The sequence below is a fragment of the Melopsittacus undulatus genome, chromosome 3 (genome assembly GCF_012275295.1).
Source record: "Melopsittacus undulatus isolate bMelUnd1 chromosome 3, bMelUnd1.mat.Z, whole genome shotgun sequence".
Lineage (NCBI taxonomy): Eukaryota > Metazoa > Chordata > Aves > Psittaciformes > Psittaculidae > Melopsittacus > Melopsittacus undulatus.
Genome location: NC_047529.1, coordinates 11,420,160 through 11,447,874, shown reverse-complemented (window position 1 = coordinate 11,447,874; position 27,715 = coordinate 11,420,160). Strand labels below are relative to the sequence as shown.

The following is a 27,715-nucleotide window of genomic DNA, read 5'->3' as shown; positions in this document are numbered from 1 at the left end:
GATAACCTAAGCTACTGGAGAAGGTTTACCTTTCCTCAGGCTTCTGAAAACACATTATACACTGCAGATAGGATCTAGTGCTTGACAAAGCCCTTTGTGGAATGGGCTGATGATGGACTGATCAGCAGAGAACAGAAAAAGTTAACATACACATTCCTTGTTGGTTTTCCTTTGCTGAGCCCAGAAGAGTTGTCTGTTCTCAGGCATGTGGGTAGGGTCATAGGAAGAAGCTGATGGATGGGATTGCAGAGAAAAGTTTGTAGGACTGAGCTTGTTGAGAGCTCTAGCATATCTCTAGAGAAGCAGTTACCACAGTCATTAGGGCAGTGTGAGACTGGCTTGGCTTCCACTGTCAGACCAAAGTGCTCCACTGATCTTGAGAGTTGGAGAAATTACTATCTAAGGGTCTAAGTGTAGAACTATAAGATGATGGCCTGCGCTTTGCACAGTTCCCTGCTCTTGGTTTCTCACCTGAATGTTGCTTTTGGACACTAAGGTATCTTACCAGAACAAAAGAAAAAGCAGGATGGAGACAGGGAAAGAAGGCTCTAAAACTTACTTAGAGATACTGAAAAGTGTTATACTGAGAGACAGATGCTTATAGAAACAGGAAAGTGGGGCCCATCTCTTAATATTAAGAATGTTGATTCTTTTTTACACAATAATATGAGGAGGAACAACAAACTCTTCAGTCCATTTGTCCAAATACAGTTTCCAAGTCAAGGTAAAACCATAGTGACTATTGGATAGATAGTAGTAGTTCTGCATCTGTAGTATGTTGGTAAATAAAATTAGTGTTATTAGGAAAAAATGGGTCTTGCCAAATCCCTTTGTGTTACACCAAGGTATGAGACAAAATACTGAGAAAAATACTGGAGGCAGTTTGTTCCTTGAGCTTTTAAGGTAATTTTCATTATCTTTTGCTTTCAAGAAGGACGATGGGAAGGAGGTCTGTTTATAACTCTTGTCTTAAGGCGTTTCCAACAGTGCATTTTCAGTGTTTACTTGTATCTACATGCAGGTGTGGTGAAGTTTTGGGTGCTGTGTTATCAGGGAGAGCTTTCATACAGTGAGAATTTCAAAGGCTGCTCTAATCATTACTCCTAAGGTTGTCGTTCTGGCATTTTTTTCTCTAAAGAGTAGTCAGGTGTATTCAATTCATCTCATGACTTTTATGGGAAATGAATGGAGGGTATGGGTTAGCCAGTGAGGGAAGTATATATTGTTAAGGGCTTTTTTTTTTTACTGGTATTCACCCCCTTCAAATACAAAATAGATGGAAGATTAGCCACATTTACAGAAACATCACTTTTTATGGAGACCACCCGTGGAAATGGTTAGCCTAAAGGGTGAAATGGTGGTTGCAATAGAAACTGTGTTGTAACTATAATCATATAAATACCTGTTAATGCTGACTGCATAATACAGTTATAAGCTGGCTAGAAATAGGATTGTACATGCTGCTCCCTGAGCTTCCATTAAAAGCACTCTAGTGAGAAGAGTGAAGCCACTTACGTGTCTGTTGCAAGGAAATGACGAGGCTTATATGCATAAGCTTATTTAGGCTTTTCTGTTTCTAGATGCATTTTAAGACTAACGAGAAATGTGGCTTTAAAAAGAATAGTGATCTGGATTTGTCTTTAAATCTGAAATATATTATATATTCAAAGTATAAAGTGTCCATATCTTAGCATATTCCATGCCCTTTGAACTCATGGTAATGCTGTTCATTAGGGAAATCCTTGAAGATTTGAATTTTTATCTGTTATCCCAGGTGGTTGGCAGGGAGTCTGGGGGCAATACACTGGCGTTTATTTTTCAGCAGTGTTCAGAACTTGTTTTCAAGTGCATGCTAAATTGTTGAATATTAGGAAGTCTTTTCATTATACAGTATTATTTTCATAGAATCAACTAGGTTTAATAAGACCTTTAAGATCATGAAGTCCAACCGTTACCTCAGGACTGCTAAGTCCACCACTAAACCATGTCACCGAGGGCCTCATCCAAACGGTTTTTGAACCATTGCCTTCAGGAATGATGATTCTACCACTTCCCTGGGCAGCCTGTTCCAATGCCTGACCACCCACTCTGTAAAGAAATTGTTCTAATATTCAGTCTAAACCTCCCCTAGCACAGCTTGAGGCTGTTCCCTCTTGTCCTGTTGCTTGTTGCTTGAGAGAAGACATCAGCCACCTCCTGCCTCTATCCTCTGTCAGGTAGTTGTAGAGAGCAATGAGGTCCCCCCTCTGAGCCTTCTCTTCTCCAGATTAAACACTCCCAAGTCCCTCAGCTGTTCCCCATCACACTTGTGCTCCAGATCCTTCACCAGCTCCGTTGCCCTTCTCTGGCCCTGCTCCAGCACCTCAATATCTCGCTTGTAGTGAGGGGCTGAGAACTGAACCCAGGATTCAAGGTGCAGCCTCACCAGTGCCCAGTACAGCAGGATGATCACTGCCCTGGCCCTGCTGCCACACTGTTGCTGATACAGGCAAGGATGGTATTGGCCTTCTTGGCTGCCTGGGCACAAACTGACTCATGTTCAGATCTGTCACTCAGCACCCCCGGGTCCTTTTCTGCTGAGCAGCTTTTCAGCCACTCTGCCCCAAGCCTGGAGCGGTGCATGGGACTGTTCTGGCCCCATGGCACTGGGGGCCAGAACATGTTCTGGCACTTTGCCTTGTCGATCCTCATACCACTGGCCACAGCCGATCCACCCAGCCTGTCCAGTTCCCTTTGCAGAGAGCAGATTTTGTTCTATCAGATTGTCAGAAATACTCAGCAGAGCACCTGATTCTATGGCCTTCAGATGTGAGAATCAATTTTGTTGCCATTGACAAAGGAGCCTTGTTTTTCTTTATAGATTATTGCCTTGCATAAATGAAACAGCAATTGATTTATTTGTTACATGGGATAAAATACTGGGCTCTGACTTTGCAGTTTGATGTCAACCTGCAAGCTTGCTTTAAGCTTTTGGTGGAGCTATGAAAACAACTGAGCAGCGTGAAATATGTAAGAGTTTAGTCACTATGGAGTGATTTATTAAAATACAAAGTGATTAATGATTCTATTAAGTCTCATTATGTCATTTTATGCTGTATCAAAGGAAGCAATTAAACAAAAAGGTAATTGCCCCAGGTTAACTCTTGAAAGTGATAAGAATTTAATAGCTGGATTATATCTTTGGAATTTATACAGGATGCAGCAAACGAGCAGGTATCATGCACGTTATTTACATAATACGGAACTCCAGAAACCTGATTATTGTGATCAATACATAATAACCTGATATTAGAAGTGCATTAGTTGGAACGTAGAGATAGTCAGTGTAATTTCATATTTATCTACTTGCCCATCTGTCCTTATGCTAACGGTACAGTATGGTTTTTACACTCAGGTTACAGTATTTAAATTATTCTATTTTTTTTTTAATTTAAAAAGATTTATATATCAAACCACACCAGTTTTGAAAAGTTTTTAATAGTATCTTGTATTTTTTCATTGAAACATCCCATTGTTGGAGTAATGCATTTTAAACTGTGTATTGCATATGACCCTTGTGGTTGTAGCTATTAAATATTGTAGGTAATTATGGTACCAGCAGTGTGATGTGGTGCTGAATTTCTTCCATGAGCATGCTGTTGCCCAGCATGACTCCTCCTGCAAGGAGAAGCCAGTGTTTTACAAGGGGTCTGCAAAGCAGTGAACTCCCTTTGCAGGATTTTGTAGGAATGACTGCGATGGTTGGGAGAGAATATCATACAATCACAGAATGGTTTGGGTTGGAAGAGACCTTAAAGCTCCTCCAGTTCTAACCCCCTGCCAAGGGCAGGGACACCTTCCACTAGATCAGGTTGCTTCAAGCCCTGTCCAACCTGGCCTTGAACACTGCCAGGGATGGGGCAGCCACAGCTTCAATGGGTGCCCTGTGCCAGTGCCTCAGCACCCTCACAGGGAAGAACTTTATCCTATTGTCTAATCTAAATCAACTCTCTAATATCCTCTTAGAAATGTTATAGTAGTTCATTTAAATGTGAGATTCATTTAAGAGCATGTTTTCTAAGCTTTCTGTGTGCTGGAAAAAATAAGAAAATTACTGTTTTCACTGGTAGTTCATGCTGTCACCTTGTTAGAAAATCTTTTATTTTGTGCATTTGATGAGAACTAGTTAAAAGAACCATTTGTAGTACAGTGATACACTGACTTTACTCACTGTGTGTGGGACTTAAAGGAAACCTAAATGCAGTAAAAATGGTTAAAGCAAAGGCTAAGGTAATGTGTGTTGAAAAGATTAAATGTGAGACCTGTAGCAGTCTGGAAAGAAAGGAAGCATGGTACAAATGGAGATAAAGTAGAAGTAAAATATCTTGATCCATTTTGTTAATTTACAGCAGCAAAATGGGATTATTTCAGTGCTTGGTGTGGTACTGTGAGCAGGCTCCGAATAACAGCAAGAAAACTGCAGGTGCTGAGGGGTGTTATATATAATGATGGTGAATGCTGATTATGGGGAAGTGGCATTTATGTGCATATGTGTATAGCATGCCAAGCATCAGAGGCAAAGGAGTAATTGAGTGGTTTCCTATAACTAGAAATAATGGGATAAAATTGAGGTATAGCAAAATTAGGCTTTGTGTCTGAAGAAAGCCTAAAGCCACATTCTCTTAGTGGGAGAAGCTGTTTTGCAAGAGGAGTAGAAGTTATTTTATAACAGTTGCTCAGAACTAGGATTGGATGATAAATTGATGTATTTTTTTTTTAAAGTGGGATCCTTGATACAGGCATGAAAGGAACGACTTCATGTCTCTACTGTTACCTTAATTTCAGACAATACAGACCACACCACCAGATTGAAAGCTCATTAAATTGGAAACAAATGCCAAACACATGAACCTCATTGTTATTTATCTTCCTGTTGGTAAAAAAGCCTCCTCACTGTGTGATACAACAGAAATGTTGTAAGGATGACAGGTATTTAAGAAATCAAATGAGGTGCTATGCTGAAGCTTTGACTTTTGGATCTTTGCTTCTGCTGATGAAGCTTGGGCATGTGAAGGTGGGGGTAATGCTGTGGTTGGTCTATGCCTTCTTACACCAGCAAGGTGTAGATTTGTTGTGGTTTTTGGGAGGTGGGACTTAAGAATTTGAGAGATTTGTGTTTGGGGATTTTTTTTCTTGCTCATGGATGAAAAGAAACAGAATCACAAACCTTTATCAGAATCAGCCTCGTGTTTGTATCTGGAGGAGCCTTATTAAATCCTCACTAGCAGTTTTACCCCAGCTTGCTCGTCATCTTATTGACATCCATTGAAGCCTACATCCTAGCTAAAATAATTCCCTTTGCCATCTTCAGTGGGCAAAAATGCTTTTATGAGTATATGAAAGTCTTGGCTGAGTTGCAGTTTCTTGCACCCTGGATTACTTTTAGACTTAAGTTCTCTGGTTTGTTTTTCTAGGATCCCCATGCTGAAGAGTTTGAAGACAAAGAATGGACGTTTGTCATAGAGAATGTAAGCTGGAATGTTGTTATGTTTTATGGGGTTTTATATGTGTAAGACTTAATAATTTAAAAGATTAAAGGGTGTCCAAATGCTGACAAAAGCTTGAGTAAAATTTGAGCTGCTGAACCACATTATTATAGAGCCTTGCTCTATAGTAATAAAGGCTTGTTAAAATACCTGTTGTTATGTTACAATAAAAATACAGGAGAGGGGAACACTATACTACACTGCTTAAATTCCTTCCCTGTAAGCATCAGTCTTCCTTGCATTACTTTGCTATGAGCAATGGAGTAAACAAGTTAGAGCTGGGTTATGACTCACTGTTTTATGGGTTATGACACATTATTTTTCTAAGAGCATGGGAGTGAGCAAGTCAGAGCTGAGTTATGACATCTGTACATCCCAAAGAGCAGTGCACCCTTCCAGGTTTTGACCGCCATTCTTTAGTGAAAAGCACTGTTTCATCACCTTAATTTTATAGGGGAGGAAATTGAGGCAGGGTGGAGAGGTGGGACCAGCTGTGGTTGCCTAAGCAAAGAGCAAGAGAGTTATGATGTGCCCCTGCTCCCTGAGATCCCCGTCTCTTGGCAGGGGGGAGCAGTCTTGTGCACCCAGTGAAAACCCAACAGTTCAATCCTGTGAGTCTCTGACTCAGGAGCTCCCAGAACTTCCCGGAGAGCTGAGCTCCTGAAGGCTGCACAAACAACACGCTTTGCCAAACAGCATGGCTTAGCATTGCATAGAGCAAGTGCTTCATGAAGTGCTTTTTTCCTTTGCCTTCTCTGCCTTGGGCTGCAGCCTCTGCTCTATGGCTGCCTGGGCTGTAAAATGTGGGGGCTGCTTTACCTGGAGTTTCCTTGCAGAGGGAACTTCTTTTTGAGTACATTTTAAAGGACTATGGTATCAAGACAGTGTGTTTCTCTCATTAATATAGTGTCATTAATGGGCTGTTTCTTGTAACATGATTAAATTTTATGTTGATTTAAACAAAAAGGAATATTACTCATTTACTGAGTTGCGGTAGTACCACACAGCAATGAAGCATGGGCAAGCAATGGAGTTTTCGTGGGTTTTGTTTGCTTGTTTTTCCTAAAACTGCTGCTTTTTCTTTCTTGTCAATATCAGAAGTGATTTGGGATGTCCAAAGCTAAGGTTTATTCTGGCTGCCAGTGACTGAACATTTAAAAGGGCTGAAAGCAAAGTGCTTAATTTATACTTTTGTTTTTAAATGTCAAGTTTCTATTTTCATTTATGAGACTTTATGAACACAAAACACGGCTTAGTTACTGCTTCCTGGAGTTTCCTTTTCTTTCTCACTTAGTTTATTTTAGTCAGGGAAGTCTCCATCACCAATTGTCACTGTAAAAGTAACTCTGGATAAAACAATGTCAGTATATTTCTCAGCCAACTCCTGTGGGTATAGTTGGATTTCCTGTGACGCTGCAGCATATTTCTTTCAGAAGTTTATAGTGGACATGTGGAGTTAATGTCCTGCTTCATAACTCACTGCTTTATTTCAGATGTGATTGTATGATATATAGAGGTGGCAGTGGTAAATCTGCTGCATGCTGTTCTTGCTCTCTGCCTCAAATCTACGTGTTGCGGTAATGCTTGCAGGGCTGGGAGGTTGTTCCAGTTGCCATGCCTCAAAACACAGTCTCTGCCGAAGCAAATGGAGATGGTTCCAGTAGGTATCATAGAATCATAGAATGGTTTGGGTTGAAAGGGACCTTAAAGCTCATCCAGTTCCAACACCCTGTCACAGGCATGGACACCTTCCACTACACCATGTTGCTGCAAGCCTCATCCAGCCTGACCTTGAGCACTGCCAGGGATGGGGCAACAACAGCTTCTCGGGGCACCCTGTGCCAGCACCTCAGCACCCTCACAGGGAAGAATTTCTTCCTAATGTCAAATCTCAGTCTCCCCTCTGTCAGTTTGAAGCCATTCTCCCTTGTCCTGTTACTACTTGCCCTTGTAAAACATCCCTCTCCAGGTTTCTTGTAGGCCCATTTTAGGTACTGGAAGACTCCTTACAAGGTGTCCCTGAAGCCTTCTCTTCTCCAGGCTGAGCAAGCCTAGCTCTCTCAGCCTGTCTCCATACGAGAGGTACTCCAGCCCTCAGCATCCTCCTGGCCTCCTCTGTATCAGTGATGGAGTAATCTTTTTTGTTATGTGCAGACTTACTCTTTACAGCTTTAGTTATGTCATTAGTTATTACCAGAAGAACTGCCAAATAGTCATTGGTAGGAAGATGTTTATTCTTGCATTAGAAGATATATAAATATTATCCTAAGAATAGAACATTTATTAAATAGGTTTACTACAGAAATTGAGAGCTAAAGCAGCTCTAAACCTCTCTGCTTTCAATTCCCTCTGTTTTTCTAAGATGAAACACGACCGAAAGCTGTAGATAATCCCAGGAATACCTGGTCTGCAAATACACTTGAAGAGCTGGAGAAACTCTTTTCAAGAGTAACAGCACCACTTAGTGGTGGATGAAATTATGTCCGTCTGTTCCAGCAAGTTAACAAATGATCCAATGGCTGGCTCATTTCACACCACAAAACAGCCACTTGTTAAAAATGTGGGAGCCGGGGAGGCAGGAAGCCTCCCTAAATTGTACACATTTACCCATTTCAGACTTAAAATATTAATTTCCTGCTTTTAAATGAACATATTTGTCACTAAACCTGCCACAGACATGTGACATTGAACCTGACACTGTGGCTGTCACCTTTGGGGAAGTATGGGGGCATTTATGGTCCCTTGGAGGCTTTTCATTTTTGTCCAAGTATGTTTTCTGCCCTCAGAGGCTCCCAGGTTTCCCTTCCTCCTTGGCAAGCAGCACTCAGAATGGAAAATACTAAAGCCTGAAAAGCTTATGGACATTCTTTCATTATGAAGTAATCTGAGTTCTGCTAAAAACATTTATTTTGAGGATTTTTTAAAAAATCACTATTAAAGGAGAGTCTCTAAAATAGTTTTGTAATGCTTTAGTATGGCTGAGCAAAGATCATCTAAAAGAGATCTCAGCTGAAGTTTGATGCCTCAGCTGGGAGATGCTACCAAATTCAAAACAAGATTATTCTGGACTTTGAAAGGAATTTTTAAGTCTTGCTGAGATGATTTGTACAAGATAAACATGCAATAAATGAAAATGAAGGAAGGCACTTGGGTTTCTTTGGCTGTGTTTCTTCTCGTTTTGGATTTTTGTGTGTTGTGGTTTTTTTTAATCCTGCAAATGTATGCACTTTGTGATCCATCACCTTGGTTATTATAGGATTTATTTCCTTTTATAACTGTATTTTTAATGTCTTAGTCACTGTGTATTCTAGTAAGGGAATCTTTGTCATCTACTATATTTATTCCATAAATAATTTTATGATAGCGGAGTTTCTTATTTAAATGTTGATATTCATTTTCTATCAGCCTTTTCCATGTCTTTACTTCATTGACAGCTGCATTCTCTGTATATTTACTGCTAAGTTTTTTGTCTCTAATTTCATCTTTGTTTAGCCAGACATATTTGATTATCTGTTTTTTCTTCGTGATGCACTTGGAGCCGTCTTGTTTTTTCTGCTCTTCTGAATAATAATATCGGATGTTCAGGTTGGCTGTTGCAAGTTGGAGAGCAAGAAATTGATAGCTAAGAAGAAGACTTAGCCATCTGTGGAGAGGTAATAGGTTTTCAAAGTCTTAGATTGGCATTAGTTTATTTTCCCTATTCAGTTCAGAGAACAAGGACCATTTGCTTTCCATTTAAATATATAAGCCACTTCCTCTAGTAAGTGATTTTTCTCTCTCATTGCTCCTATGGGTAGTTTGGGTATATGCTGTTTCATTCCTTTCAATTGTTGGAGCTCCAACTTCCAAAGTTAATTTTTTTCAGGATTAATTTCTGATTTCTCATATGATTTAGAATCACAGAATGGTTTGGGTTGGAAAGGAACTTAAGATCATCCAGTTCCAACCCCCTGCCATGGGCAGGAGCACCTTCCACAAGACCAAGCTCTGTCCAGCCTGGCCTTGAGCACGGCCGGGGATGAGGCAGCCACAGCTTCTCTGGGCAACCTGTGCCAGAGCTTCACCGCCCTCACAGGGAACAACTTCTTCCTTATATCTAACCTTGATCTCTTCCCTGCTTAAAATTGGACCCATTACTCCTTGTTTGCTTTCTTGGGGTTTCTGATGCACCAGTGCTTAACAAAGAACACACAGCAAGAGACTGTAGGTGCGTGGGAAAACTCTCACAAACAGCCTCCAGTGTGGTTTCCATGCTCTCCTATTTATGTAGAAGAGCAGTGCATGTTTCTAAATACAACTTTGTCTTTAGCAGTAAAATAGTTTAAGTGAAGTGGCCTCTGCTGGTGCAATTGTTAAGCATCCCCTCAGAGGTGCCAGGAGGAGGGCAGCTGATGACTTTTAGTCAAAGTGAAATGAAGACTACATCTCTTCTAAGAAGAGTTCTTCTGACCTGAAGTTTAGGCTGTGTTTCTTGATCTCTGAAGGTTGTCTAGCTAATGGGAGAAGAAAGGGACAGGCAGGAAGAGTGGAGGTTCCAATTGGTCCAAATACATTGAAGCTTTCACTGTGTCTGTGTACAATAATTTTATCTAAATTAGGTAGCTGAACTGATGGAAAAATATAATTTTGCTTCCTAGCATGCTCAAAGCAGGAAAAAGGACATAATAGCATCCATTGAGGACAAACAATCACATTTGCCTGTTTGGCAGTTTTGTACACAGCTACCTCCTATGTTCTTAAATGAAATTGAAAAATTTGTAGGATGTTTTCAGAGGGTAAAGGATTTGGTCTGTGAAACTTTTCCAGCTTTTTGTAGAAGAAGGTGTTTTATGAATCCAGACTAATAGGTAATAAATGGCATACTGATATATTCAAGGGCTCATACTAGGATTCCCCCTCTTCCCTCCTGTCCCTTGTGTTTCACTTTAGTGACCTTGACACGCTTGTGAGGTGGGCTGATGCCAACCTCATGAAGTTTACCCATGCCAAGTGCAAGGTCCTACACCTAGGTCGGAGCAATCCCAGGCACAGCTACAGGTTGGGCAGACAAGAGATTCAGAACAGCCCTGTGGAGAAGGACTTGGGGGTGTTAGCTGATGAGAAAATGAACATGAGCCAGCTTCAGTGTGTGCTCACAGCCCAGAAAGCAACTGTATCCTGGGCCGCATCAAAAGAAGCGTGACCAGCAGTACAAAGATCCTGCCCCTCTACTCTGCTCTCGTGAGACCTCACTTGGAGTATTGTGTGCAGTTCTGGTGTCCTCAACATAAAAAGGACATGGAACTGTTGGAACAAGTCCAGAGGAGGCCACGAGGATGATCAGGGGACTGGAGCACCTCCTGTAGGAAGACAGGCTGAGAAAGTTGGGGCTGTTCAGCCTGGAGAAGAGAAGGCTGCGTGGAGACCTCATAGCAGCCTTCCAGTATCTGAAGGGGGTCTATAAGGATGCTGGTGAGGAACTGTTCATTAGGGACTGTAGTGATAAGACAAGGGGTAATGGGTTTCAAACTTAAACAGGGGAGGTTTAGATTGGTTATAAGGAAGAAATTCTTTACTGTTAGAGTGGTGAGGTACTGGAATGGGTTGCCCAAGGAAGCTGTGAATGCTCCATCCCCGGCAGTGTTCAAGGCCAGGCTGGATGAAGCCTTGGGTGAGATGGTTTAGTGTCAGGTGTCCCTGCCCATGGCAGGGGGGTTGGAACTTGATGATCTTAAGTTCCTTTCCAACCCTAACTATTCTATGATTCTATATAGGTTATTCAAAGGGTTGTGGTGAGTGAACCCTTTCCAGTAGCATCAATGTAATCAGAGTATAGGCAGTCATTGCTGTAGCTCTGATACTAACCATATCTTTTCTTGTGTCATGGTGTTTGACAACAGAAGACAGCAGAGAAGGACATGCCAGACCAACTGTTTTGGCAGATGAACAAAGAAAAATGCTCCACTTCTTTTTGAAGCTTTGCTCATAGATGGATATGGGCTGGGGCTGGAGGTGGCCTCGCCTGAGCTATCCTGTGGCTTCAAGGCAGCGTCATTCCAAGGAAACACTTGATTAACTGTTTATAAAACATTTTAGGATGGGGTCCCTGCCATGTTTCAGGCAGCTTGTTCCTGTGCTCCATTTAGACTGGATATTACAAAAAATTTCTTTCCTGAAAGGGTGGTCAGGCATTGGAGCAGGCTCTCTAGGGAAGTGGTGGAATCACCGTCCTTGGAGTGTTCAAGAGCCATGTAGATGAGGCCCTCAGTCACTTGGTTTAGTGGTGGACTTGGCAGTACTGGGGTAACAATTGGACTTGATGGTCTTAAAGGTCTTTTCCATTCTAGCTGATTCACTGATTCAATGATTGTCCTTGGTGCTGGGAATTGTTCTGGCTTAGATCTCTATTGGTACAGCTTCAGGCTGCTATTTCTTGTCTTGCCAAATTCAACTTTGGAGAACAGAAACTGATTTCTATGTGGCTGGAGGCTCGTTCCTTTTTACTTGCCTCTGACTAATCAACCACAATAATATGATAGTGGTTATACACGGGATTTCATTTCCCTTGATTGCATCAGCAGATCATTAGCATTCTCTTTCTAAGGACACATTTGTGTGGGTGAGTGTTCAGCTCTGTCCTCTGCTCATGCTGCCCATTGCTTTCAGGGGCTAGCAGCACCCATCTTTGCCTGCACACCATCACCTGCATGGTGAAACATTGCCCTGAATTTCCAGGCTATTCTTGAGCTGAGATCTTGGAAGTGGAATTCACTTCTGCTTCTATCCTTTCTAGAGAATCTTCCGCAATGTTTTGATGACCGCTATAGACCACTGTTTTCTAATTGTGCCTTTTTTAATATTAAGGTAATGAATAGTGAAGAAAACTGTGACAACCTTTAAAGTTTGACAGTGATTTATAATATATCAGATGTACATCCTTCTGTGAGATACATCCATTGCTTACAGTCATTTGGTTTTTCTATTCCTTAACCAGTAAGGACAGTGGTTTCGTTGGGAAAATATGTCCAACAAAGCTGCTGAAATGAGAAAGAAGGAGTTCAGAGGTTGCTGTTTGTGCTCATCTGCAGCAAACCCATACAAAGAATAACAAGTTTAAGCTGAAAAAGAAGATCTGGCTTTTCTTTCTGTCTGTTGCTTTTGTTTAACTTCAGGAACCCAAAAAGAGTTCTGAAGTGGCCTCTCCTCAAATGGGAGCAAAGCTTCAAAATGAGAAGAACAATAGAAAAGGTTATAGAACATTTACCATAATCTAATTTCATTTTATTAGGTCAAGTGCATTGTTTTGTGGTTGGTTGCTGGCTGTGTTCCTCCTCTTCCCCCCAGAATTCTGTGTTATGATGTCTCATTTTGAATGCCCTGGAGCACGTTATATCACTTACAGAGATTATTTCTTTCTCCTAAAATGCCCATCTGTTGTTCTTAGGCATGACAACACAAATAAAGGTGAGAAATAATGTGGAAGTAATGGGAAAGAGAGGGAGAGTGTGCTGGGGATGTAGAAATGAATGTTTCTACTCTTAAGGGTGACCAATTTTAAATGTAATAAAATGAGCTATTAGCAAGAACTTAAGTTTTCATCAGGTACAGCTCTGAATGTGTTGTTTTCCAAATGAAGCTTTTCAACAAATAGCTCATTTGAAGTTGAACTGTCATTATTAGCCCAGAATTTTGGTAAAATCAGACTCTTACACTGGGCATTTAAATCTTTTATTACAGCACTGCTGTGACATTAACTTCACAAGAATAAGTTTTGCTTTCTATCAGAGTAAAAGGCCAGGTCTACATGTCAAATCTTCCCACCTGTTTCTGGAAATAAAGGTTGGGAGGCAAATGCCAGCGTAGCATAGTGAATTGAAATTCTGATTGCTGTCAGTGCTGTTTGCAGAAAGAACCTGGGGAAAAGACTGGCATACAGAATAATATGGTTCCCTATTTGCTCATCAGTTGTTATACCAGAATTTATTACAAAATCTTGGCTATCTCTTCTAGTACATCTATGGAGCGTGTGGGAGCTCCAGTTTAAATTGGCTATTTGCTTCATTTAAGAAAAAGTAATCAAAAAAAAAGCCCTGTAATTTGTTTTGTATTTTCTGCTTGAAATTTTTGCTTGATATAAATTTTTTTTGCGTAAAATAAGAACCAGCCAAGTTAGCTTTCTGCTGAATTAAATGTCTGCATTTAATACATTCGGAAATAGGAAGCTCATAGTTCAGACATGCTTTCCTGGTCCTTTAATTCCCCTGTCATATTCTGCCGTATGTGATTATGTGAACTGTGACTGTCTGTCTGTGTAAATTAGGCTGGGTATTCTGGTCTAGATATAGCTAGGAATTAAATGCTGCTTTCTCAGCCGTCTCACTCTTGCTCTGCTTTAAATGTAATAGAGAATCAGAAAACTTGTTTTACTTTTAGTTTTTGCTTACATGAAATATTTAGCACTTTGTTCTAGTTGAAAAATCTCTGAGATTAGGTTTTTAGAGCAAAACTTGTGGAAATCGTTGTCTTGATTGGCTTCTCTGGCTCTGAAGGAGCCAGGGTAGGAAATCTTTCTAGGAGTCCTGATCTGGTGTTTTCTCAGTAACACGTTGATGTTTCCTGTGCACACCATGATGTTGTTTCTGTACAATTTAAAGTAAAATGTGATCAGAGGCAGAGTCCCAGCTCCAGTAAGGAGCAGGAGAGAGACCTGTGTAAAGTGCAGATCATCCTGGGTCAGGGCATCTGGGAATGGGAGAGGGTCTGTCCACACTAATCCTGTAAGTGTCACTTAGTTAAACACCTCTCTAGATGAGTCACCTTCTCTGAAAATTACAGAAGGTAATGGAAGTGGATTGCACATCAGAGTTCTGCTGGAGAAATTTTACATCAAATGTTGTAGAATAAGTAAATTGCCACCTCTTTTAAGGGCCACTGTTGTATGAGCAAGATTTGAAAGACTTGAGGGGTGTTAAGGGTGTTTCCCATCTGCATGGCACAGCACACAGAGGAGCACCAGTGATCCTGGCTTGAGGTACACATCATGAGGGCAAGTGCTAGATAAGCTTTTCTGAGCAACTCTGTCAATTCATTTCTGTTTTGACTGCAGTTACCCCCATATCCCCGAGCAAAGCCTGCTAGTTACTTCAGATGGTGTTCACTCATGGAGTAGTGCTGTCTGCAGCAGAGATCTTATGTCTGATCATAGCAAGACTGCCCAGATCACCTGAAACTAAGGCCTCTGCTAATCCTTTTTATCATAAATATGTAATAATGTATTAAACCAGAGTTGTGAGATGACAAAAATCTTATCTAAAAAAGAATTTTAGATGAACTGTTGAAAGAACTTTTAATATCTAATTAACTTTTACACTTTTAATACCTTACGTATCTTGAATCAGTGGAGGATGAAATGTGAGTCCATCCAGCTCTACTGTGGGGTTTTCAAAAGTAGTCATGAAGATTTTCTTTTGTCATTTGATCTTCATTTCCCAAATGAAATGCAGTGCCCAAAATAATGTTGTTTCTAATGCTGTGTTAATAACTGCACTAAGTAGATCTGTATCAAATACAGTTTGGCAGATGATATGGCAGCTTGGAAAACTGTATTACAGCATTACAGTGTAAAATTTCCTGCATTAAAGGAGACATCTTATTTTCTGATATTTATGCTACAATTACACCAGAGGGTCTTGCAAATATAAAATGGAGACAGGAGGCTACTGGGCAGAACAACCTGGGTATTAGGCTCTAGCTTTATAAGCTCACTAAGTGTGGTACACCATAACATTTACAATGGAGCGAATTTGATGACATGTAATTTATATGGTTATTATTGATTCACAGTAGTAAAGTACAACTGTTTTCTAAATTGCTAGAACCATTTTGCTTAGGTTTTTGAGGGGAGGTTATTTCCTGCTTGAAGAATATGTCTCCTATAGATGTGTACTGTGCAAGACAGCTGATCAGAGTTGCTGTCAGTGATATTCTTTGCCAGCTGGAGGGAGGAAGCTGATAAACAAGGCAGACAGCTTTGAAAACAAACCTCTAATAGTACATTAGGCATGTTTAAAACCAGCAGCGTGTTTCAGCCACTCTTAGCATATGTTTATTCATAGAAAATCAGCAGTAAAATATACTTGCCAGCATAGACAAGAGACAAGAGTCTGCATGAGGTCTTTCTCTTTCAGACATCAAATACAGAAGCATGTCTTGGTAATTGTTTTACAGTGGGGTTCTAATCATACTCTAGGCATAAGCTGAGCTGAGCAACTTGCCATTTAATAGAAAACTATTTGCTTTTAAGCCTGTTCAGCTTGCCACTTTGTTTTCTGGTTTTGTGTGTCTGAGTGTATTTTTACATTTACATACAGTCACGGATGTGTTTGCTCTCCATGCAGTTCAGAATATCATTATGTAAAATGTCACTGTCTGGGGCAACATTATGATGGATAAATCTCATTTTTGACCTGGTAGCTGTACAGAGTTAAAACAGCGTATGTTGCAGCCGTGTAGCAAAAAATACTCAGTGTAAAAAAATGCAGAAAATGGTAATGCATTGACTGAAAACTATTTTTGACAGAAGTCACCTTCAAAGGCAGATAATCTGGGAATACAATTGAATATGTTGGTTGATTTGAGATAATACCTTGCAATTGCATGTGCCCAGAGTATGGAAATATGTGTCAAAAAAGAAATAAAATATCCATTATTGTGTAAAATGTAGCTCTGCATAAGTAACTGGATAGGATGGTACAAGCAGTTGTAATTTAACTCGGAGCATATGATTTAAAAATAGTGGCCACAAGCAGAACAGTAGCCAGCTGACAGGAAAATAAAGAGTTCTGGCTTCCTGAAAACCTCTGTTATTAGGAAAGCCATATGGCAGTGTAATAGCACCAAGTGTTATTGCCTTCAGCCTCTTATCTTTGCTTGTTAGCTGTCTTATTAGAGTTTAATATAATAGAAATTAATTGACCTCCATAACTTAATTGATGCCATTTCATTCAGGTATTTCCCTCGCAGCATATTCTTTATTCTGAATTGATACTACACCGTCATACTGGGCTTTTTTTTCCTGTGAAGTTTCTCCATTCTCATTGTTTTGCATTACCTATATCTGGGCCAAGTTGCTTCTTTAATCTTGACAGGCAGCATAAATGAACATTTCCTGGGTTAATTTAGGTGTGAATGCAACCTGGGACTAGAGTGGAAAGATTACGTGAATAGAAATGCATTGAATAAACTGACATAAAATGACATCTTGTAGCTGTTCAATATTTTCTGTGTTTCTATGTGCTAGCATAAGTAGAAGATTAAACTGAATTTCTGCCAAATTTGTGACCCATACAGAGTTGCAACCCTGAGCTCAAATATTGCTATTCTGAGCACAGTGGTCTATACTTAAGTCACATTTCCTATATTTTCCTGTGGCCTGAAAAGTAGAATGTAATGATACATCAAACATGATGAATGTGAAGCCTGAAGGTTATACAGTTATGTAGTATGTTGTGCTGTTAAATAGTGATATTTCTGCTTCTGGTGTGTTTTCTGGAGACCATAACTTGGAACAAACTGGAGTGGCCTTGCTGGAAGTATGGCAGGTTGGCAGAATGGTAGGCTAAGCCTGATGGACACCAGGCTCTAAAAGCTTGTTTTAATAGGTCTGATTCTGAAGATTTTGCCTACTAAAAATAAATATACTTGATAGCTTTCAGATATTTTCTTTAAGGTTTCAGTTTTTGCATATAGTTCTAATGTTTTATACTATAAGAGCAGTTTGCTTAGCAAGGGATAAGATGTGGGAAACTCTAAAGCTTTGCTCCCTAAAGCAAAGCAACTCCGTGAAACAGTTCCCAGTCATGAGAAGGCACAACATAAAAATAAAAAAGCACAAACAATATTTACCAATTCATAAGTGATGTTGAAATGACCTGGAGAATTCTTTCTCTTAATTTTGGTTGTAAAGTAGATCCCTGAAATGGAAGTGAATTACATTTGCATTTTTTCTGATGATGAGTGAGAAGTTATTTGGAATGAAGGATTTGTTAGTGCTTTCCATGTTTAAGTGTTAAATCAGGAAAGAATACAAAAAGAGCATAGAAATCCACTGCCATCAGAATCTGTGTCCGCCCTTTTTACCTCTCTTCCACCCCCTGGGTGTTTTTGGTTTTGGTTTGGTTTCTTTTTTTCCTCTCAGCCCTGCTATTCTGATATTATCTGTCCTTTAATATACCTTTCCCTGAAAATGAGAAGCATAAGATGCAATACATGGCTGATGTTGCTGCATAAGGAACTGTTGTCTGCAATGGAAAGGTGAGACCAATGTATACTGTATGGTCAGGTAATGTAGGCAGCAGGGAAAATGGGAGCAGAGAGAATGAACTGTAGCTGGGCCAAAGTGGGATAAAAGCAAGGGAAATGCTGTCACAGAAGTACCTCCATTACGTGCCAGACCTCTCAGTAGTAGATGCCTCGAGTGCTTGCTCCAGGAGCAGCTATAAGAAGGAACGTGATGAGTTAGGGGGATCTTGTCTATTTATTTGTTAAGGAAAGGACAAATGAAATATTTAGAAAATAATCCTAAGAAATCTGTCAGCAAAGAATTAGTATAAAGTTTATGTACTGCCTGTTCCATGAATCATCTGTATAAATCTTTCCCATAATTAGTTTTAGTTCATATTATATAACTTTAATTATATATTAGAATAAAATAAACTCATTTATTAGGAAGGATTTGAGGTGTTACATAAATAGACTGAATAACCAGTATGGACGCTGCTGAAGAAGGGTATTATCTCAAAGGATACAATTTGGGTGTTTCACCCGCGCTTGGTAGAATAGTTCCGGATTTAATGCAGCCGACTCCATTACTGCTCCTGTGTTCCTTGTCTGCCATCTCTTCTTTGAATGAAGCAGCCCCCTGCTGCCTCATGGAAACCAAGCTCTTTCTCTCTTTTTTTCTTTCTTTTCCTCTTAATTTTCTTTTTGTAATTTCTGTGATTCTTACACATTGTGCAATACTTTGGGAAGCAGCTTAGCATCTTTCCAGCTTGATTCTTGGTAATTTCTCCCTACCTTTAGTTCCCCAGTGGAAGTTTGTATACAGGTGTCCTATGAAGGGTCTGTGTTGCAGAATTAGGAATCTGGCTAACCTACTGAAGTGAGGAAGCCTAAGGGGAACATGGGGAAGTGTGAAGTCGGCTAAGAGTGAGAACATGGGGAATGTTAAGGGCTGACTTCTTTCTGCATTACAAATTCCAATTGTCTTTGGTCCACCACACACGAGTGTTGCTTTGCAGTTGATGAAAATTCATTACTGGTCTTAACACATGTGCATTGTAACTATATTCTTCCTCAGAGCGGCAGCCCAAATTATGAGTGGTTGCCTGAGCTGGCAGCAGGTTGTGTAAACAGATCGCATGTGGGAACATTGCTGCTAGATTTTGGGCAGATGGGAACAATCTCAGAAGAATTCGGACCTCATTTGCCTTGAGCATTGCTTGAGTGTGGACATTTCTTTGTCACTGCCACAGGAAAAATATGGTTGAACTTACATCCTTAAAAAGTCACTGGCTCTGCTGCTGTGATCATGGCTGTTCAGCTTTTTATGCTTTGGAGCCAAACCCTTTCAGAAATGGAAAGACTTGTGTCTATATTCTTCAATTACATTCAGATAATGTTTTCTTGATGTTTTCTTTGCAAGTGCAAGCTGGCAGTGTTATTTTAAGTGACAGCTGAGTCATGGAAGTCATGTTGTTTATTGCCATGATCTGGTGAGATCATGGTGGTATCATTACAACTTGGTAATCCTCAGTCTCATCCCCATCAAGTGAAACTTCTGTGTCCCATGGCAAGTGGAAAACTTTTTTCCTACAGTAGCAAAGTTATTACAGTTTTCAGAAAGACGCTGTTCTTTTTCAATGGGAAAATCTGTCTCGATGTACTGGAAAGTGGTCTTAAGTTTGATTTTGATTGGTTGGGTTTTACCTGCTAGACAAAGGTGAGTTGGAGTAATGAGCTTGGTTTAGAGTTGATAGTATATGGATTAGAAGATAATGGTTAAATATAAACTGGCTTTTGGCTATGAAGTATTTTATCTGGAAAGGCCATTTCTTTGGGTCAGATTGAGTACTTGTGCCAAAGAATGATCTATTAAGTCATCTTTACTTCAAAGTGCTGAGTAACGCACTGTCGTTGCAGAGAAAAGCTCTCACATTGTCTTCAAGTTCAGCCTAAGTATGGATCAGCAAGTCATCCAAAAATCAGTTTGATTTGAAACTGGGTGGAGTGCCACAAGTAATTGTATTTATTCTCCCCATCTTCTGTGAAACTGCCATCCTGCAGTGTCCTTCTTGTCCTATTGCTTGTTTGGAGGCTTTTCAGAGGTTATTAAGTCTGTTCTTAACTTGTCATCTGGTGCACAGTGATGAGTAGTTTGAGCATTCAACAGAGGAAACAATCCTGGAACCTGCTCACCCATTCAGTGAGAGATAGGGATGTCTCCTGTGTGGTGATGCTGGCTATTAGCCTGAGCCTTAGAATTTAAAAGGAAGGAAGTGAAATTGTGTGGGACCACCATCTCTCAGCATCTGAATTTTCCTGAAAGCTTTACATTACAGCAGAGTTTAATCCACCCTGTATAGTGTGTCCGGGTGAACCCCCTTACAGAACACTAACTTTGCATAATGCTGGTAGTGTGCTACAACCACTTGATGGCACCCTTTGATTTGGTACATACCTCATTAGCCATAGCATAGTGCAGTGTAGCTGTAGTATTTGTAATGGAATAACACATAAGAACTAAAGACTGCAAGGTATCTGGTTAATGTAGAGATGAAATGAATGAAACAGCAAGGCTAAGCTTTCCTGACCCTTCATGAGAGAATAGATGAAAAAAGGAAGAATAAGCTATTGTGCCGAAGGGAGATGATGAAATTCAAGATCCACACACATAATCTCTGGCTCAGCCTCTGAAATGTTAATCCCTGGGTAGAATTATTTGAGCTGTAGATTGCAATTTATCATCAAAATGGCACTGTGTCAAACAATACTTCTTGTATGTGTGATGTTTAGAGCTATCCAATTTTAATATAAAATGGTTCAGAGAGCACTGCCGAGCATTTAAGTAGCAACTCGTTAAGCTCAGGATGTTTTTGCTCATTTCTGTACAGTAATTGTGTAAAGTTATATTCTATAGATCTTTCTTAGGGTATTTTACTAGCCATATAGTATGCTTTAGGGAGTGATCTGTTTTGATCAGAGCCATGACAGCTGATGGGACTGCTTCACAGGAATTGTAACACAAAGTGGTCTGGGATGTTTATTTTGAGGTGCTCAGTTAATTTTTACAACAGAGAAATCTGCCAAAAATTTGCTGTTGGCTTTAAAATCCCCCGGATTTGAGTTTAATGTTTTGCCAAGTTGTGTGAACAATTATTTTGAGGTTACAAAAAATATTTTCTTATTATGTTTTACAAACTGGAATGCCCTTCAGGTTTTTCCTTCCTTGCTTTTCAAGTATGCCAGTAGAGGGAGTAGAAAAATTACCATCCCAGTAAGGATAAAATGGTGTGTACTAAAATTCAGCCTTTTCTCCTGCAGAAATCTTAGTGTTTCGTACTGTCATCTGTTGCTGAAAGTAGAAGATCCAGTCCCTTGAGAAAATGGAATTAGAAGATAAACACAGCCCAGATAGTTTCTGAGATGTAAGCATGTGTAAAACAGCATAATTACTAGAGAAGAATATTTACATCCAAAGATATATTTAAAAATATGAATTGCACTTCCCCCCCGCCCAGTACTTATGGCTTGTTTGAAAATCACTATGTAATTGTATTGTTGCAGCAAACACCAACGTGTTTTAGTGCATGCTCATAAATTTATGTCTCTGCTTTTGTTTTTAAAAGTGGCTTCTATATAAATGTGCAGTTAAATTGTGTGAGGCCTTTGCAAATATGAAATACTCAAAAACAGAGGGGGGGGGTTTGCTTGGGAAAGGTGAGAGTCTAAAGGAGGAGAACGGAGGAAGCAGAGTGTAAACCCTCCCAGCCTGGCAAATTCATGATTCCTCTGTAAAAGCTGTTTCAGAAGGCACTGAGATTTGAAGCGGAAACTATTTGGGGATCTTCACGTGTTTAAAAAGTCTCTTTCATTATGGTGGTAATTAAAATCTCCTCTAAAAATAAGCCAGTATCAACAAGAGATTTTGAAAGTCTTTGGCGTGTTTGGTTAGCAGGTATATACCCAACGCTTTGGAATCGTAGGCCTGACTGAGCAGTCATGATGGCTGTGAACTGAACTATGAAGGAGACATTTGTCTTGGAGTGGGACCTTTTGTGTTAATCCTTCCAACCTTTATATCGCAGCATTTCGTGATGGTATTTAGTCAATGAATAACTTGTATTGTGCACTTGTGATCCCTCTCCATCAGAAATGAGTGTCTGTGTGGAATAAGTATCAGTGTTAGGTAAGAATTATTATTTTATGTTATACTTCTCCTGCACTGTGGCCTTTTTTCCTCAGAGGCTGGCACTTTAGTAGCACATGTAGTTACTGGATTAATATTTAGAAGTGGATACTCAGGAGATGAATGTGATTACATTGAGTGTGCAGCTGTTTATTTGTGCATGCAGTTGTTTTCTGTGTACCCTAGATAAACATGTTATTGGAGTATTATCGGCATATATCTCAACACAGATATTCACGTCTCAAAAGTACACATACCAGTGAAGCTTTACCACTGTCTGCCCAGCCCAAACACACTAGGCACAGAGTATAAAAGCACCGTCACTGGAGTTCTGCTGCTTTAGAAAAGCAGTTTTTCTCCTCTGACTGCATTTTGCATGTCTCTCTGATGTGAGTTCCTGCATCAGATTGCTATTTCTGCGTTTTGATGCTACATCAGCGTTGGTATTTTAGCTGTTGGGGCTTGTACTCTCTTCCTTGCTGATGTTCTGCCTGTTAGTTCTGTGTGGTATACTGGAAAGCAGGCGAGAGTTCAGAAAATGTGTTGGACAAAATAACTCAGAAGCATATACTGCACTGTAGTATTTACTTGTATTAAATGGTTAAAGTTTTTGCTACCTAAAGCCAGCCATCCCCAAGTCGAGTTTATATTTGTGGGGCATTTTTGATTAAAGTATGTTCAAAACTACCAGATGTTTACTGGAATCAAGGAAGTTGTTTCATTCTTTTACGCTGCTACGAAAGATGAAAGTTGTGTTTAACAAATGGGGAGTTCAAATTTGGTAATAGCTTTTATACCAGGTATTTTGACCCCTGAATTGTGATGAATTTGAGGATCGAATTTGGTCAACTTAGTAACACTGAGCCATTCAAGTATGTGTTTGTTTAACCTTCCATTGCACATTAGACACTTAAGAATCTTGTGTCCTGTTTTGCAGCATGGTGGTAACAAAACATAAAATCTGTCTTTAAACCAGAAATTGTACAGAAGCAAGTCACAACAAATCTTGAAAGTGTTGTTTTGTGTTCTGGCTGGAAATGGTATGAGGTCTGTTACAGAACAGCTTTTGAATGTGGCCAGGATGTGTGCATGGATTTCACTGTCAAGCCTTTAAAAATTATTTTCTTCTAAGTAAAGATTTTGAATGGCTGTGTCTGAAAGGAACAAGAGGGCACTTTAACTTCTTGGCTCTGATTTTTTTTAACAAGTAAATCTACTGTATTTTCAAGCTGCAGCTATCAGAAAAAAAAATGCACAGCTATGTACAGTGCCTGTGGATTTATTTTTTTTACTGAAGCAAAGCTAATGGCTGTCAAGAAAACTTTGTTCTGAGCTTACTGTGATATCTGGCTTCTCTGTTTCTTTCTAAGGAGTGCATTAAAATAGTGGTAATCGTCTCTGTTTTGATTTTTAACTTTGAGTTTGTCTTTCGAAGGAAACCCATCTTTAAGTGCCTGACTGGATTTTTGACTTGACAACATCAAACCCAAACACATTTTTGTTGTGCACGTTGAGAGCTTCTGCATTCCTGAGCTAATTGAATGTGAAGTGTCCCGCAGAATCACAGCGTTTGCTGGTGAACCTGGACAGACAATAATACTTACTATATTGAAGCTTGTTTTCTGTGCAGTTGAAGCACAACAGTGTACCCTTGGTTTTGTTCAGGATAGATCTGAATTGATGCTGGCTTACAATTATTACTCACAGGGCATTATCATTTCAGATCTGTGCATCTACTTTTAAGGTACGCCAATTGCTGTAATTAATTAAAGTGCTGCAGATGCTGCTGGTTAAGCCAATTTAAAGAACAGAGCGTGAATTTCCAGTTATGTGAGCTAGATAATGATAATGCCTTAACGTGGTAGTCGCTCTTGTGAGCCAATTACCGCTCCAGATAGCTGAAGCAGGTCTGTGGTTCACCCTCTCTGCCTTCGTCCATTCTGCGAATACACGTCTCCTTTTTATGCCTTTTACTGCTGAGTAATCTTAGTTTTCCTCCCCGGTTGTGGGGTGGTCCAACTGACAGCTTTTACTCTTAATAAGCTTAGAGGTAATAATCCAAGTCCTGTAGGTCACATGTACAATATGCCTTTTAGTTTCATTTTTTTCCTGCTCTAGTTTTGCCAAAACATCAGGCTCCCTGTAATAGTATACGAGTGCTATCGCTAACTACCTGGGACTGAAGCACTTTCTGGTAATTGATTAATGCAGATGTCTCCTAAGTGTTTTTTATGTTACAATAATTACGAGATTAAGTCTGCTTATGTTTTGTTTTGGTTGTCGCTTGGATTTCCACCCTCCACCCCCCCCATTTGCTTTTATTGTGGAATATTTTAAAGTATGGATGGATCAAGTATTAAATTAATTAACATTGAGATTTTTTCAGTTCCATAAATCAGGTTAACTTCACAGCCAAGAATTGGAGAAGCAAATATTTTCATTAGAGAAACTCTGTATTTATTAATTTATTCTTGTATTTTTTTTATGGCGACAGGATATGTTAATAAATAAACCATTAGCAACATCTTTGCTTTTTGTACACATGTGGGCTTGTTTCAAAGAGAGCTTTAGAAATGTCAGCAGTACTTGTGCCTGTAACTCTCCAGGAATGTTCTTCGTGTAGCTGGAATGTGGAGAATAACATCTTTCAATAGAATGTCTAGAAACGGATTATTTAAAACTGATAATTATTTGTAGCACTTATTTTTGTGAATTATAAATTGTGCAAGCCTAATAATAATATATGTTGATATTACAAGTAACTGGGAAGCTGTATAATGTGGCATACCTGCCATTTGACTTGCCAGTACCCGATTTCACGTTTCAGACTTAGATTAGGGAGACTATATTAGGAAACACAGGTATATACAGCTGTATCTGTGCTGTATTTTCAGAGTCAGCTGTACGATTGTGTCAGGTATATTTGAGTTGGGCTACTAAGGTACTAAAAACCTTGGGAGTGGCAGCTCCTTAGTACTGTGGAGTGGCTGAACCTGAAGAAAATTAGTGCAGTGGAGTTCATATGCAAAATGGGAAGAGAATGGAATTTTCCTAGAATCAGAGCAGAGAGAACAGGTTTTCATCCAGGATCTGTAAACATAAAGCCGTAAAGATCTGGGAGGGCTCAGAGAGCTTGGTGTAGACACATGGAGAATGTGCCCCGGAGAGAAACAGGGGAACATTGTTCTGTAGTAGTTGAATCTTGGGCCTGCACGGAGAAAAAGGAGGAAATTGGCTGCAGAGGAGAAAGACTCCATAATTTCTGAGAAGGAGTGGAAGAGAACAGAGTGCACTACTTAGATGTGTCTGGCCTCATTCCAGAGAGTGGAAATAAGGGCAAGAAAGTGCATGTGAGCATTTATTGCTTTGTCCTTTTGTGTGTTCTTATGTGACCTGAAGCAAAGAAAAAAAATCTTCTGGGGGATCCTTAAAAAATAAAGGAAATCTTTGTTTCACTTTAACCACCCCTTGTCTGCAAGGATGGGGAGCTGATTTCACGCAGGCTGGAGCAGGAAGGGTAGATCTCCATAAAATACTGCCTGAAAACATGACCACATGGAATGACTGAAGCATTCTCTGCTGCTGTCAAAATGTGTGGTTTCTTGCCCCTTCCTCTGTGCTCCCTGCTTTGTGTTCTTGCCCCTTCAGTGCACTGACTCTGGTGGTCATCTGGCCCCTGGAGAGCTCATTCATCTCCCTGCAATGAAACTGGTGGGGTTTGGGGAAGGGAGGGTTCTGTTAGTTTCTTTTCTGGAAGAGTTTTTACTGGTTCAATGAAAGGATCTAGGTTGTGAAGAACCAGCAAAGTGCCGGGGCTGGTGCAAGGCAGAAGCATGTGGCTGAAAGAGTGGGATGCGAGTAGGAGACGAGTTAGGGGTCAGGCTCTATCTGATCGGCTGCAGCGTCAGGTAGGAGTTGTTATCTCATGCCTCTTCCCTGGATGAGGGTGAGGAGAAGAAATGGGTGTTTCAGGAAGCCCTTGTGTTTCTCATATCTTGCAGGAGCTCAAACCTTGCACTGCACATGGCTGCTCCAGATGGACCTGGCTGCTTTCGCTGGCCCTTTCTTGTCCCGGCATATCAGCACTGGAGGGACCTTTCCCCATATGGGTCTCGAGAGCTTCAAATGACTGTCAGCTAACAGCCATGTGCCCTCATGGGGGGCAGAGGCTTGCTGCTCAGAGACCATGTGGTAACCTTCTTAGATCAAACCAAGCTTCCCATCTCATCCTCTCATCCAGCACTGTGGTATTTCAGGGGCAGCCAGGAAATCACTGTCTTTTGTGTGAAGCAGTAGCCATCCTTTTAAACCCAGCTGGCATCAAGTTTCCCATTGCTTGAGTTGTTTGTGGCCTCATCTGTGTGGTAGGCTTCTCTCTCCTAGGTAGTAAGATGAAAACCCAACATTCATGCTTTGGTGATGTTTAAGAAAGGCGCTGCATAGACTAATTTTTGGAACATGGAGGTGTTACTGGAGGTTTTATTAAGGGGCAATCCCATCTATTTTTGTTTGAAGTTTAGAAACAAATGAAACTGTTGCATGGATGAGATCGGTGCCTTACAAGTTGTTGTGGCCAGACCTCCTCCTAACCTGGGTAAGAGCTGCACTTACTGCTACATAGTTACGCTAAAAATAAATCCCTTCTTGCAAAAGTATGCATAATACTCTGCACGTGTGTATGTTTGTTTTCATGTGCTGTAAACCCCGAGATAGAATCTCCTGTTTTATAAGGGCTAATAACTTGTTCCCAGATTTAACAAGGTGTTTAATCGTATGGCTTTCTTTAACTTGATTTAATTACAAGCAGATCATGTACTCAAAGTTAGGCTTATATTTAAATACCTTCCTGAAGTGCATCCTTTTTGGTGTTGCTATATCACTGTGCTTAATGGACATAGAGGATTTATGGGCCTTATAGACAAGCATTTACACAGGTGTTCTCCTGGGATAGCTGGAGCCAGTAACTCCAGACGCACCAAATTCTGTTACAGCTGGCTATAAGTTTCCATAAGACTTTTCCAATACCTCTTCATTTTCATTATACTTTTCATGTAATAGGAGATGAATCTTGTAATTATGATTAGTTGCCTGTCCTACTTATTTGTGGAGTCTTTTTTAGACAAATTTTATAATGCAAGTTATGTTTAAAGAAATCAAATAGTGGAGCAGAATTCGAATTTTTATTATGTTAAACATGCAGTAATTGTTGTTGTTTAAGACTGCAGCACATTGCTTTGCAACATAAAGCTCATGCTGCCCAGTACTTGGTGAGAATTCAACAAAAAAAGATGTATCAAGTTTTTTACAGTTAAAAATCTGGAAAAACTTGTTTAAGAAAATATTAGCCCAAGAACATGCATCTTTTGTCAGTATAAAATGCAGCCCTGAACACAACTCTTTTTATCAACAGTACAGTGTTTCATATTTAATCAACATAAAATGAAGTGCTTCCCTCACATGAATGTAACACAGATCAAGTCTCAGCCAAAGCAAATAAAAGAATGAATGCTTTGTTAATCATCCGTAACTAATTTGTGCATACACAGAAAAAATGAAATCTGTTTTTGACGAGCTTTTTCATAGAAGCAGCAAGAGAGGATTGAACATGTAATGTGCATTAGTAATAGTGAATAGCAATGGGGAGATCTGAGATGTTTGCCTGGGATGACTTCTATTTCTTGATAGTAGCAGCATTTAACAGAAACCTAAGATAAGAGAAAAGGGAGGGGGTTTTTAAGTTGTTTGC

General features: G+C 40.0%; 1 protein-coding gene across 8 annotated transcripts in view; it reads left to right on the top strand.

Moving 5' to 3' along the window:
• Positions 1 to 27,715, top strand: part of EHBP1 (EH domain binding protein 1) — a 223,812-nt gene that overhangs the window by 49,206 nt on the left and 146,891 nt on the right. For all 8 annotated transcript variants that reach the window (XM_031047567.2, XM_031047566.2, XM_005147433.4 and 5 more), the window contains one exon: positions 5,454 to 5,507. In XM_031047567.2, the coding sequence (XP_030903427.2) occupies positions 5,454 to 5,507 (54 nt within the window). The remainder of the gene's footprint in view (positions 1 to 5,453; positions 5,508 to 27,715) is intronic.